General features: G+C 46.8%; 1 protein-coding gene across 2 annotated transcripts in view; it reads left to right on the plus strand.

Moving 5' to 3' along the window:
- The first annotated feature begins 1116 nt into the window (after positions 1 to 1116).
- TRIL (TLR4 interactor with leucine rich repeats) overlaps positions 1117 to 13101 on the plus strand; it is a 99855-nt gene continuing 87870 nt past the window's right edge. For both annotated transcript variants that reach the window (XR_004351463.1, XM_032643355.1), the window contains exon 1: positions 1117 to 4078. Coding sequence is in view for 1 of the 2 variants with exons in the window: in XM_032643355.1 (XP_032499246.1) it covers positions 1640 to 4078 (2439 nt within the window). In the remaining variant the exon portion in view is untranslated. The remainder of the gene's footprint in view (positions 4079 to 13101) is intronic.

A 13101-nucleotide genomic window follows, 5' to 3' on the forward strand; every position in this document is an offset into this window, starting at 1 on the left:
GTGAGGATATGTCTCTCTCCTTTAATTTTCCACACAGTAGGTCCTTAAAATTACATTTTCTGAACACCCTGGGATGAGGGTAGGGGGCAGCTTGCAGGAACAAACAGTAATTTACAGCTCTTCCTTGCCCATTCTCCTTCTCAGCTGGGGCTGCCCTGAACGGAGCCATTAATAAATGCTCCACTCCCTATTGATAATAAGTGTTAAGACTCCCCCAACTAAACCAGGTCTGAAAAATTGTGGGCAAAATTTTTGAAGATCACCGCAAGTCCAGGCATAAAGGGGGAGGGCCCAGCAGGTAGCAGTTACCAGAGGGTCTGTGAAGGTTATTATATATACATGCACACGTGCAGAGCGTGCCCCAAGGGCTCTAAGACTGGAGGAGGATTAATGGGACTAAATCACCTAAATCTGACAGACTTTCACGGTGGCAGAACCAGCTCTGAGCTTTCTCCATGCTCTTGCCTACAACAGGGCCAAGCAACTACTCAGTTTAGATCCCTAAGAAGGGGCGGTGCCTCTCCTCGGCTATTGGCCACCAGTACAACGATGTCAAAAACCCAAGCACGCAACAGCCAGGATGGCTTGATTTAGCCTCTTCTGACAGTAGTCCACCGACGGCTCTTGGCAGCCAGCCTTGTTGCTGCCCGAAACTTCCCGTAGAACGCTGGCAGGTTCCGTGCTGCCCCAACTACTTGCAGGGGGCCACCTGGAAGAGCAAGTGTCTTAAAAACGAATAAAACGACTCGCGATCCCATTGCTTCGAAGCGACTGGTGTGCTCGTCTAAAATAAAAAGGTTTCTGTCTGCAAATCCCGTTTGCTCGCCCGGTAATCCACCCCCGCCCCCAGCCCGGCGTGTCCGACTCGTACAGCTGTTTTTAATCCCTACTTTTCTCACTTGGCGTCCCGGGCTCCGGTTGACCAGACGCGGAGCCACTTAGTGTTTCCTCCCCCCCTACCGGGGTCTGTCCTCCCTCCGCCATCTCCTTCCCCCCACCCCACCCCCCGCCTGCATCCCCGGGGGGGCAGAGTGTGGGAAGAACGAATTTCCGCCCGGTTTGCTCGCCAGTCGCAGACTTGGGTCCTTTCCGGACGCAGCCTGCACACCCCCGGCTCCTCCCGGGGCTGTTCCACCCAGGCCGCGCTACCGGTCCCGGACTGGGAGCGAGGAGGCGCGGGCTGCGGGGGCCGAGCCGCCCCGGCGCAGCAGCCAAGCCGCGCCCGGAGGAGCTCTTGGAAGGGCTCCCGTCTGCAGCTGGGGAATCCGCTGGCGGGGAGAATCCGTGCCAGGGAATCCAGCTCTCCGGACTCAAGCTGCAAACAAAAAGCTCAGGTCTTGCTCCCTCCCTCCACGGCCCCCCCGCCCCCGACGCGCACCCGGAGAAAGTTCTGCAAAAATGCAACAAGTAGCACCCGGAGCTCGCGGAGCGCCCTGCGCCGCCTGACTTGGCCAGGCAAAGCCCGCCTGCAGAGACCCGGGCCAGCCACCGGACAAAGGGCGGAGAAGGGGCTGGACGGCGCTGCTAAGTCCGAAAGAGGCCACTTAGCGACTCTGGCCAGGCCAAGGGGAATGCAGAGGAGACACAGAGCCGGCGGGCCAAGAGGACGATCCGGCCGCAGAACGCAGGGCGGGCGGCGATGGAGGCTGCCCGCGCCTTGCGCTTCCTGCTCGTGGTGTGCGGCTGCCTTGCGCTCCCGCCGCGGGCCCAGCCGGTGTGTCCGGAGCGCTGCGACTGCCAGCACCCCCAGCACCTCCTGTGCACCAACAGGGGGCTCCGCGCCGTGCCCAAGACCAGCTCGCTGCCGAGCCCGCAGGACGTGCTCACCTACAGCCTCGGTGGCAACTTCATAACCAACATCACGGCCTTCGACTTCCACCGCCTGGGGCAGCTCAGACGGCTGGACCTGCAGTACAACCAGATCCGTTCTCTGCACCCCAAGACCTTCGAGAAGCTCTCGCGGCTGGAGGAGCTCTACCTGGGCAACAACCTCCTGCAGGCGCTCGCCCCGGGCACGCTGGCGCCGCTGCGCAAGCTGCGCATCCTCTATGCCAACGGGAACGAGATCAGCCGCCTCAGCCGAGGCTCCTTCGAGGGCCTGGAGAGCCTGGTCAAGCTGCGGCTGGACGGGAACGCCCTGGGGGCGCTGCCGGACGCCGTCTTTGCCCCCTTGGGTAACTTGCTCTACCTACATCTGGAGTCCAACCGGATCCGTTTTCTGGGCAAGAACGCCTTCGCTCATCTGGGGAAGCTGCGCTTCCTCAACCTCTCTGCCAACGAGCTGCAGCCCTCCCTACGCCACGCGGCCACCTTCGCACCGCTGCGCTCTCTCTCCACCCTCATCCTCTCGGCCAACAGCCTGCAGCACCTCGGGCCGCGCGTCTTCCAGCACCTGCCGCGCCTTGGCCTACTCTCGCTCAGGGGCAACCAGCTCACGCACCTCGCGCCCGAGGCTTTTTGGGGGTTGGAGGCCTTGCGCGAGCTGCGCCTGGAGGGCAATCGGCTGAGCCAGCTGCCCGTGGCGCTGCTGGAGCCTCTGCACAGCCTGGAGGCGCTGGACCTAAGCGGCAATGAGCTGTCCGCTCTGCACCCCACTATCTTTGGCCACCTGGGCCGGCTGCGCGAGCTGAGCTTGCGCGACAATGCGCTCAGTGCCCTCTCCGGGGACATCTTCGCCTCCAGCCCAGCCCTCTATCGGTTGGATCTAGACGGCAACGGCTGGACCTGCGACTGCCGGCTGAGGGACCTGAAGCGTTGGATGGGTGACTGGCACTCGCAGGGCCGGCTTCTCACCGTCTTCGTGCAGTGTCGCCACCCACCGGCCCTGCGGGGCAAGTACCTGGATTACCTGGATGACCAGCAACTGCAGAACGGGTCTTGCACAGATCCCTCACCTTCGGTTTCCCCGACTGCCGAGAGCAAGCGGCATGCCCTACCCACAGCCCCGGGGGAGGAGGTGGCGCCCCCTGCAGGTGCCCTCGCGGAGGAGCCGCCGCCGCAGCCACAGCCGCAGCCACAGCAAAGGGGTCGATTTCTGCCAGGGGTGGCCTGGGATGGGGCCGCCAGGGAGCTTTTGAGTAACCGCAGCGCCCTAAGGCTGAGCCGGCGGGGCCCGGGCCTCCAGCAGCCGAGCTCCAACGCCGCTGCTGCCGCGGGCCCGGCGCCACACCCCCTGGACCTCCTCGAGAAGCCTGAGCGGAGACGTCCGACTCCGTCGGATCCAGCCCACACGGAGCCCACCCCGACGGCCACGCTGGGCTCTGCGCCAGCCGGCGACCCCTGGCAGCGCGCGGCGAAGCAGCACCTGGCTGCGCAGCAGCAGGAGAGCACCGCCCAGTCCGACGGCGGGGTCGGCCTGCCGCCGCTGGTATCCGACCCGTGTGACTTCAACAAGTTCATCCTGTGCAACCTGACCGTAGAAGCAGTGGGCGCCAACAGCGCCGCAGTGCGCTGGGCGGTGCGCGAGCACCGCAGTCCCCGGACGCTGGGCGGCGCGCGCTTCCGCCTACTCTTCGACCGCTTTGGCCAGCAGCCTAAATTCCACCGCTTCGTCTACCTGCCTGAGCGCAGCGACTCGGCCACGCTTCGCGAGCTGCGGGCAGACACCCCCTACCTGGTGTGCGTGGAGGGCGTGCTAGGCGGCCGGGTCTGCCCGGTGGCTCCCCGGGACCACTGCGCGGGGCTGGTCACCCTGCCGGAGCCTGGGAGCCGGAGCAGCGTCGACTACCAGCTGCTGACCTTGGCCCTGCTGGCCGTCAACGCACTGCTGGTACTCCTGGCCTTGGCGGCCTGGGCGTCGCGCTGGCTGCGTAGGAAGCTGCGGGCCAGGCGGAAGGGCGGGGCCCCCGTCCACGTTCGCCACATGTACTCTACTCGACGGCCCCTGCGCTCCATGGGCACCGGCGTGTCTGCCGACTTCTCTGGCTTCCAGTCGCACCGGCCGCGCACCACCGTGTGCGCACTCAGCGAGGCGGACCTCATCGAGTTCCCGTGCGACCGCTTCATGGACAGCGGGGGCGGCGGCGCGGTCGGCAGCCTGAGGCGGGAGGACCATCTCCTGCAGCGATTTGCCGACTAGGTAGATCCGGGCCTCCAGGGGTGTGGAGACCATCTCACTGGCCTTGAGGAGGGGAGCCACCTCTCCGCGGGCCCCCGCAGCCCACCTCAGGGGAAGATCTCATTTTATCCGACCACCTCTTTTCCCCCTTTTGTGCGCTTGCCAGAGAGGCCAAAGGGGACAGATGGCTAACTCTGCACCACCTTCCAATCCCAGTGCTCACTTGTGAAGTAAATGGATGGTATTGGGGGTCAAGAGCAAGAGTAGGGGACAAATGGGTGGTGGGGTCCAGAGGTAGGAGGCCTTAACGTGCAGACGTTGGTGCAGCTATGAGAATGGATGTTTTTTGGGGGTTTTTTTGGCATTGTAATGCAGTAGGCTGGCCCCCTTTGGGATAGAAAAGGGTGCTCCTTGCTCCCTACGTGACCAGAAAGAGATTTGGATGCATGCTTTTTTTGTTTGTTCAGTGTCAAACAGAGGAGTTTTGTTTCTATTTAAGGAAAAAAGAACTTATTACCATTACAAAGGAGGCTTGGCAACTGACTCCACTGGCCTGGTGGTCTCTGCCGAGAAGGGTGATGTTGTAAACAGGTGGTAAAGTTTAACACACTCGCAGAGGAACTCTTTGTTGGTTGATAGAACATTCAGGAAAACTTAATGTTTAAATAATTAGAGACGCTATTTTTTTTTCCAACAATGTGAAGAGCTCTAACATTTAACACACTGACCAATAAACTCAAGGACTATTTTAGTTGAGCCGGGCAGTTCAACTATTTTCCTTTTAACATTAACACCACAAAAACTTCTGCTGACCTTGGGGTTAACTAAGATTACATAGTTTCTCAGGAGAAGGCTGCACGCAAGACTTCTCTGTCAGGGTTGCTCCTGTGGCTTTTTAATTTTATGTTTTTAAACCTATATGTGGAAAAGGAAATGTCAACGCCAGACTCGATAGAAGAATGTAACGCGTACATAACCGATGACCCCATAGGGAATGGCAGTGTTCTAGTTCACTTACCACATCTCTGACAACCCGTCCAGATTGGAATAAGTGTGATGTGGTACCTCTCACGTTTTCATCAGTGACACGCAGTCGACTGTGCCCTACTTCTCTTGAGTTGCACAGTTAAGTGATCAAGGTAATTTCCTAATAGGAAGTGAGCAAAAGGTGACTTGCAATTGACAGTATAATATTTAATCATGTTATTGTCTTTATATGAAAGAGTAGAGGGGGAAAATGTGAAAAAATGTACATCGGTGGTTGTATGTTTCTACTAAAACCAGAAGATTATGAGTACTTAAACCTCACTGTGAAATAATTATATATTTTGCAAATGAATCCCTCCATTACCCAGTGTTTTTTTCCATGTTATTAAATCTTATCTTTTAGTTAATAATTGCAGTATTTCTTTTAAATGTTTTTGTTTTAAACTTAGGGTTAGGTGCCTTTATTTGTTCAGTTGTTTTCAGCTGTTTGGGTTACTTTCATTCCCTGATATTTATGAAGTAGATGTTTATCACTAAATGTAGTGCTTTGGTTTACATTAATAATTTTGTGTGTGGTCAAAAAACGCAGTCACTTGGAAGATGTACAGGATGGTTGTATTCACCGTGGTTATAGATTCATTGGCAGTGGGGTGCCGGGGAGGCCACTGCAAAGGTGCTAAGGCTAACAGTGAATCTTCTGTTTAGGGCCTTAAGCCCCCGAGGGTCCTGAAGACTCAGGGAATCTATCATAGTCCAGGGATCCTTCAACCCCGTTCCACTCCTTTCATGTTTGGCCTCCATTGAGCCAGGCCTGCCGTTCTCCCAACAGCTGAGTCGGGACACAGGGATTTAAATGAGCTGATCTTTGTTTATGTTCAGATGAGTAAATGTCCAGACCACTTAAAGTACAGCTGTTTTTCTGGCAGTCTTATCTGTGGGGTCCAAACTTAATAAACCACAGGAAATAGACTGTTATTCTTAGTTTGCTGCCAGGGCTTGCTTCAGATTCCAAGCGTATTGGTACTTGGGAGAAGTGTAGTTGTTTGCTCTTATGTGCAACCTTTTGGTTATCTTGCACCTTTTGTGCTCCTAGCTTTTTCATTCAGAGAGCAATTGCATTTCTTAGCTCTTGCTTTTACACAGTAGTGTAATAAAGTGAGTCCCATTGAAAGTCTGAACAAGACCTCTGGCTCTTCCCACCACCTACCCTTTCAACTGCAAAAATCACTGAAAATGCTTAATGCCTAAATCCATGTAAAAACACTTTCACTGGAAAGTCTTTCAGTGGGAAATGAATAAATGTTATACATTGTTATGTTCAGTTATGTCAATAAACCCACTTACTAATGGAGATGTTTTCTTGTTGGAGTTTCCAAATATTTTATACCCTTTGTAATGGTACACTGCATTTTTCTACAGCAGTTTTCATCAATGAAAATGAAACATAAGCTGGAAGTCTTTCCTCTTTCACTCTTTTAATTTCCATTTCCACAGTAGAGTGTGGACTTAATTTTTAAGAAATGTTGTGTGACCTTCTAGCCAAAGAAACAATGAGATGACTCTAAAAGCAGGTGGTCAGCTGTGGTGTGAAAATGCTGTTAAAACACCAGTGACGGCAAGATGATGGGTCTCAGTAGGATTCAGCTGTTTAAAGGACACTGAATTAGAAGTCAAGCCCTTTGACTCTCATGGTCAATGAGAAGGAATTACCTTGAACTGGAGGCCATCTTTGCCATTACGAAGTACATGAAAAATAAAATTCCTAAAGAAAAAAAGAATAAACTTGGTAAGAGGTAGGAGTGTTCAATTAAAGAGCCATTGACACAGTCTGGAATGTGTTGGGGTCCTCGGCTCAGCCAGTAAGATTATTGCTTTCATGAGGGCAGATCATTTTGTGATGCTGCCAGGTAATAATTAGCGTGTGATCAGACCACCTTCACTGATTTGCCGAACACCTGGTTTTCACCAGCAGTACAGTAACATGGGCAGCTACTGTATATTAAGAAATTATTACAATAGACACTGGATTACCCGGTGTTTGTACTTAACCACTCCCCCGTTTGCCTCTGAGAGTTGGGGATAAGTGGTAATGAAGCATTCTCATGTCAGAAATGTATTCAAAATTCCAGACCATGACCCGGGATGAAGACAGATTCCTACCCAGCCTCATATCTTCACCATCTCAGAGAATTATAACATCACTAAAGTTCAGAATGATTTTAAAGTGGTGAAAGAATTTTAAGTCGTCTGAGATTGCATTCTTTCCATTTACTTAATCTCTTTGTGCCTTAGCTTCTGCAGCAGTAAAATGGGAATCCTGGGTCCTGACTCCATAGTGCAATTTTAAGGAATAAATGGGTAAAAAGTGTTAGCACCGGTTACAGGGCAAGTGTTCGATAAATATTAGATGTATTATTGGTAGCATGACAGTTGTATGCTACATTTTAGAAGTTTCACTGCCAAGGCATTCTGCCCTAACCAATTAGGAGATTCATGTAATGAGATTAAGGTGCCTCTCCCTTCCCCTTGTTTTGTTTAATTGAGGCTCTTCTATAATTTAGTGTGGAAGGATAGCTCTTGAAATACTTTCTCATTACTTAAAAAAATTAGTGAATATGCTACTACTTGAGCAAACTTTCCTATGTTTAGGAAACTGTTGGCGTAAGTTAATTCATCCTTTAGATAGGAACTAAGGCTGCGTAAATGGTCTTGCTTACATAGGGCCCCTCTTCCTGTTAACTCAGTGATAACATTTCCAAGTGTCCTTTTACTCTTAGTTTCCTCAGAAGGATACTTTGCACACACAAGTGCTTTTATCCTAGGGATTTCAGGTCACTTCGTCCTTCTCTATCATGTGGCAAATAGTGTTCTTTTCATTTTGCACGAGAGACTGAAGTATTTGGAGATTATACTTACTTATATTGACTACTGAAATAATTAGGAAAAAATGTAGCTTCCTGAAACCTGGTTGCTTTAACTTGAGGCAGACTACCAAAATATCCCATTACATATGTTTGAGAGATTTTAAGCTCCAGGCAATGTGATTCCGTATGGACACAGAAACGTGGCTTTGTAATTTGGCTGTGAACTGGCATCGGGCACTAGAGAAATAAATTGTCATGTGCCAACATTGCAAGCAACAGCATCTCCTGGCTGTGTAACTTCATAACATTTCTTTCAAACTCACCAAAGTTTCATAAATGCTAGCTCTGTGCCATAGTTAATGCTGAGACAGGCAACACTGTTGTATGTTTAGACCAGCTGTAGCCAAGTAGCAATTATTCACCTTTCCAAGTTACAGTTTTTGATGAAGTAATGCTTACAGCTGACTGTATACTTAACTCTTAGTATATGTACACTGTAGCATGTGCAGACATATTTTTAATGGTGACCACCCTCTTACTCCTTTCTTTCTCAATTGTGGTGTCTTTCTAAGGATTTTTATTTTAGGAAATTAAACTGAGTGCAAATAATAACAAACACCCATATTAGCACCGCTCAATGACAGTTAACATTTTGCAATGTTTGTTTTCAGCCTTAATAAATGTCTTTATTGACAAAACCCCTGATTTCCTTCCCCACACTCTGTCTTCTAAAGTAACTACCACTGTGAGTTGGATATGTGTCCTTCTAACAGTCAGTTCTCCTTATTCACAGAAGTTATGTTGTATAAGGTCACAGCAAACATTGAATTAGCAAATACTGAACCAGTGATCCCAGGAGAAATTCAGGGTTAGTTTCCTGTGAGCCTCTGGTCACAACATTTTCATCAGCCTATCAATATATACCCTTATTTAATGTGTGTTTCTGTTTAAAGACACCTTATTTAATATATGTAATTAATTTATTAACATTGAACTCATGCCCAACAGCACCATAACTTGTGCCTGAAGGAAGTGTATCTAACTTTGTTTTCCCCCTAAGACACGTCACAGCCTTTCTGCACTTAGGGACATTAGCCTGCACTTCTGCACTGTGCTTGGGAGCCCTTTTAAACAGCAAAATTACCAACAAAAAGCAGGAAAATGCAAAAAATGTGGCACTAAGAAGATCCCCTTCTTTTTATGGCTAAATAATATTCCATTGTGTGTATATATATATATGTATATATATATATATATATATATATATACCACACCTTCTTTATCCATTAATCTGTTGATGGAGACTTAGGTTGTTTCCATGTCTTGGCTACTGTAAATAATGCTGCCATGAATATTGGGGGTGCAGGTATCTTTTCAAGTTAGTGTTTTTGTTTTCTTTGAATAAATACCCAGAAGTGGGTAGCTGGATCATATAGTAGTTTTATTTTTAGCAATCTTTTGTCTTTTAAATGGTAACCACATCATGTGGTTGTATTGTTGATGATGGTGGCTTTGGGTGTGTGTGTTGAGGCTGGAAGTGGGAAGGGTTTCTTTTAAAACAATTTTAGTTTGATATTTTCTGGTTATTCTCTCTGAAGTGTTTTGCTCCCTTGCTACATGTGCAGTATCTGTATATTTCTTCTTTAAGGACTGCTTATCATACATTTAAACTGTACCTATTTGTGTGTCTTTTCTTACCTTTGCACACTTACTACTTCCCCAATTCTCAGGAAGGGCTCCACAAAGAAAAAAGGGCTAAGTACATCCCTGGGCTAAGTACATCCCTGACCCCACCTGCTCTGGAACCACTTTTCAGAAGGTGTTGACCTCTGCTTCCCATCTCTTTTGAAAGACTTTCTGACACTCTTTGTGCCAAGGAAAAGGGTGACTTGCTCTGAGAAGAATATAGTTTGCCTCTTGGAACATCTCATTTATGTGCTCTTAGTGCTTTCACACACCTTGTTTGGTTGTATGCTTTTTCTATTTCTGTTGTGATTGCTGGACACACACACACACACACACACCGATTTCTGTTTGTTTTTGCCTTGTGCTTAATTCTGCTTAGGCTGTTCTTTCTTATACCTTGTTGGTGTCTCTCATTATAACCATAGTACAATTATCAAGATCAGAAAAGTTAATGCTCATAAAATGCTATTGTCAAATCTACATTCCATATTCAAAATTTGTCAATTGTCATAATAATGCCCTTCTTAGCTATTATGCCCTTGGATCAATGTAGAATCATGCATTGCATTTAGTTGTCATGTTATTCTCTCTTTTTTTCTTTCTTTCCCTCTCTTTCCATTTTTCAATTTTGTTTTCTTTTTTTTTAAAGTAAGGTTTATTGAGGTGTAATTTACGTAGAGTTCAATTTACCCTTGAGTACAGTTCCATTCGTTTTCACAAATGCATACAGTCATGTAGCTACCACCCCAATCAAGATATAAAGCATTTCCATCGACACAAAAAGTTCCTTTTTAGTCAATCCCCCTCCCCCTGACTCCAGCCATGGGCAATTACAGATTTGATTTCTGTCCCTGTAGTTTCGCCTGTTCTATAATTACATATATATGCAATCATACAGTATGTTGCATTTTGTGTCTGCCTTTTCCCCTCATCATAATGCTTTAAGATACATCCATTTTATTGTGTGAATCAGAAGTTCATTCCTTTCTGCTGCTGAGTAGTATTCCATTGTGTGGATGTACCACACTTTGTTTATCTATTTGCCAATTAATGGATATTTGAGTTGTTTTCATTTGGTGCTGTTATGAACAAAGCAGCTAAAACGTTTGCATACAAGTCTCGGTATGGAAATGTGTTTCATTTCTCTTTAGTAGATTCTAGGAGTGGGATTGCTAGGATGTTTGGTAAGTGTGTGTTTAACTTTATAAGAAACTACCAAACTGTTTTCCAAAGTTGCCCTGCCATTTTGCATTCCCACCAGCAATGTATGAAATCTCACGTTGTTTTACACACTTGTCAGCACTTGGTTTTTCCCTGTTTCAATAAAGCCATTCTATTAGGTGTGTAGTATTCTTTTATTTGGTTTAATTTGTATTTCCCTAATGACTGATGATATTGAGAATCTATTCATGTTAAGTATTTGCCACTTGTGTATCTTTGGGGAAGTGTTTGTTCAGATCTTTTGTTTTTTACTGGGTTCTTTGTATTCTTATGAGGTTATAAGAATATGTGTTTTGGATACAAGTCCCTTGTCAAATATATGTTATGCAAATATTTTCTCCCAGTCTGTGGTTTACCTTTTCATTTTCCTAGCGGTGTTTTTCTTTACATTTAGGACTATAATCCATTTCAAATTGATTTTTATATGGTGTGAGGTATGAATCCAGCAAAGTTAACTTTTTTTGTGTGTGTGTGGTAGGCGGGCCTCTCACTGTTGGGGCCTCTCCCGTTGCGGAGCACGGGCTCCGGACGCGCAGGCTCAGCGGCCATGGCTCACGGGCCCAGCCGCTCCGCGGCACGTGGGATCCTCCCGGACTGGGGCACGAACCTGTGTTCCCTGCATCGGCAGGTGGCCTCTCAACCACCACGCCACCAGGGAAGCCCATAACTTTTTTTTTTTTTTTTTTTGCATAGGTATATCTACTGGTCCAGCAACTTTTGTTGAAGAAACAATACTTTCTCTATTGAAAAATCTCTGCAACTTTGTTGAAAACAATCTGTTGGCGCTATGTGTGGGTCTGTTTCTTGACACTCTATTCTGATCCATTGATCTATATGTCTGTCTTTGTGCCAATACCAAATTTTCTCGAAATCAAGTTGTGTGAATCATCCAAATTTTCTCCTTTATCAAAGTTGATTTTGGCTGTTTAGCTTTTTTAATTTTCCATAAAAATTTTAGAATCAGCTTGTTATTGCAACCAAAAAAAGTTTAAAAGCCTGGTGGGATTTTGATTTGGATTGCCTTAAATTTATAGATCAGCTGGTGATAATTGACATCTTAATACTGACTCTTGATCTGTGAATACAGTATATCTCTCAATTCAGTTCGTTCTTTTAAATTTCTCTAACAAATGTTTTATAATTTCAGCCTGCAAACCTTGCACCTATATTGTCAGCTCTATCTCTAAGTATTTCACATTTTTGATACTTTTGTAAATGGTACTTTTTAAAAACTTCAATTCCCAGGTGTCCATTTCTAGCATATAGAAATCAAATTGGTTTTTAGGGCTTCCCTGGTGGCACAGTGGTTGAGAGTCCGCCTGCCGATGCAGGGGACACGGGTTCGTGCCCCGGTCCGGGAGGATCCCACATGCTGCAGAGCGGCTGGGCCCATGAGCCATGGCCGCTGAGCCTGCGCGTCCGGAGCCTGTGCTTCGCAGCGGGAGAGGCCCCAACAGTGAGAGGCCTGCGTAACGCAAAAAAAAAAAAAAAGAAACAGCAACACAATGTTGAATAGAGGTGGTGAGATAAGGTTTTCTTGACTCATTGCTAATCTTAGGGAGAAAACAGTCAATCATTGACATTAAGTATGAGGTCAGCTCAAGATTTTATATATTAACAGATTCCCTTTATCAGAATGAGGAAGTTAGTTTGCTGAGTTTTTATCATGAAAGTATGTTGAGTTTTGTCAGTTGCTTTTTCTCCATTATTGAAATGATCATATTATTTTCCTTTTTAGTTTGTGGATATGGTGAATTAACATTGATTATATTTGAGTTGAACCAATCACAGATTTCTAGGATGAATCCCACTTAGTCATCATTATATGTTATGTTATCATTTATATGTATTGCTAGTTTCAACTTCTCCATATTTTGTGAAGAAGAATTTTCTCATTTATGTTCATAATGAGTATTTGTTTCTAGTTTTCTTGTAATGTCTGTGTCTGGTTTTGGTGCTATGCTAGCTCCATAAAGTGAGCACTGTTTCTTCCATTTCTATTTTCTGAAAGAGCTTGTGTAGAATATGCATTATTTCTTCCTTAAATGTTGGTGGTTCACTTCTTTGCCTGAAGTTTTCTTTGTGGGAAGGTTTTTAACTACGAATTAAATTTCTTAAATAGATATAGGACTCTTCAGATTATCTAATATTATTGAATAAGCTTTGGTCATTTATGTCTTTCAAGGAATTTGCCCATCTCATCAAAGTTATCAAATTTATTGGCATAAAGCTGTTTAGACTATTCTCCTATTATTCATTTAATATCAGTAGAATCTATAGTGATGT

The sequence above is a fragment of the Phocoena sinus genome, chromosome 9 (genome assembly GCF_008692025.1).
Source record: "Phocoena sinus isolate mPhoSin1 chromosome 9, mPhoSin1.pri, whole genome shotgun sequence".
NCBI lineage: Eukaryota > Metazoa > Chordata > Mammalia > Artiodactyla > Phocoenidae > Phocoena > Phocoena sinus.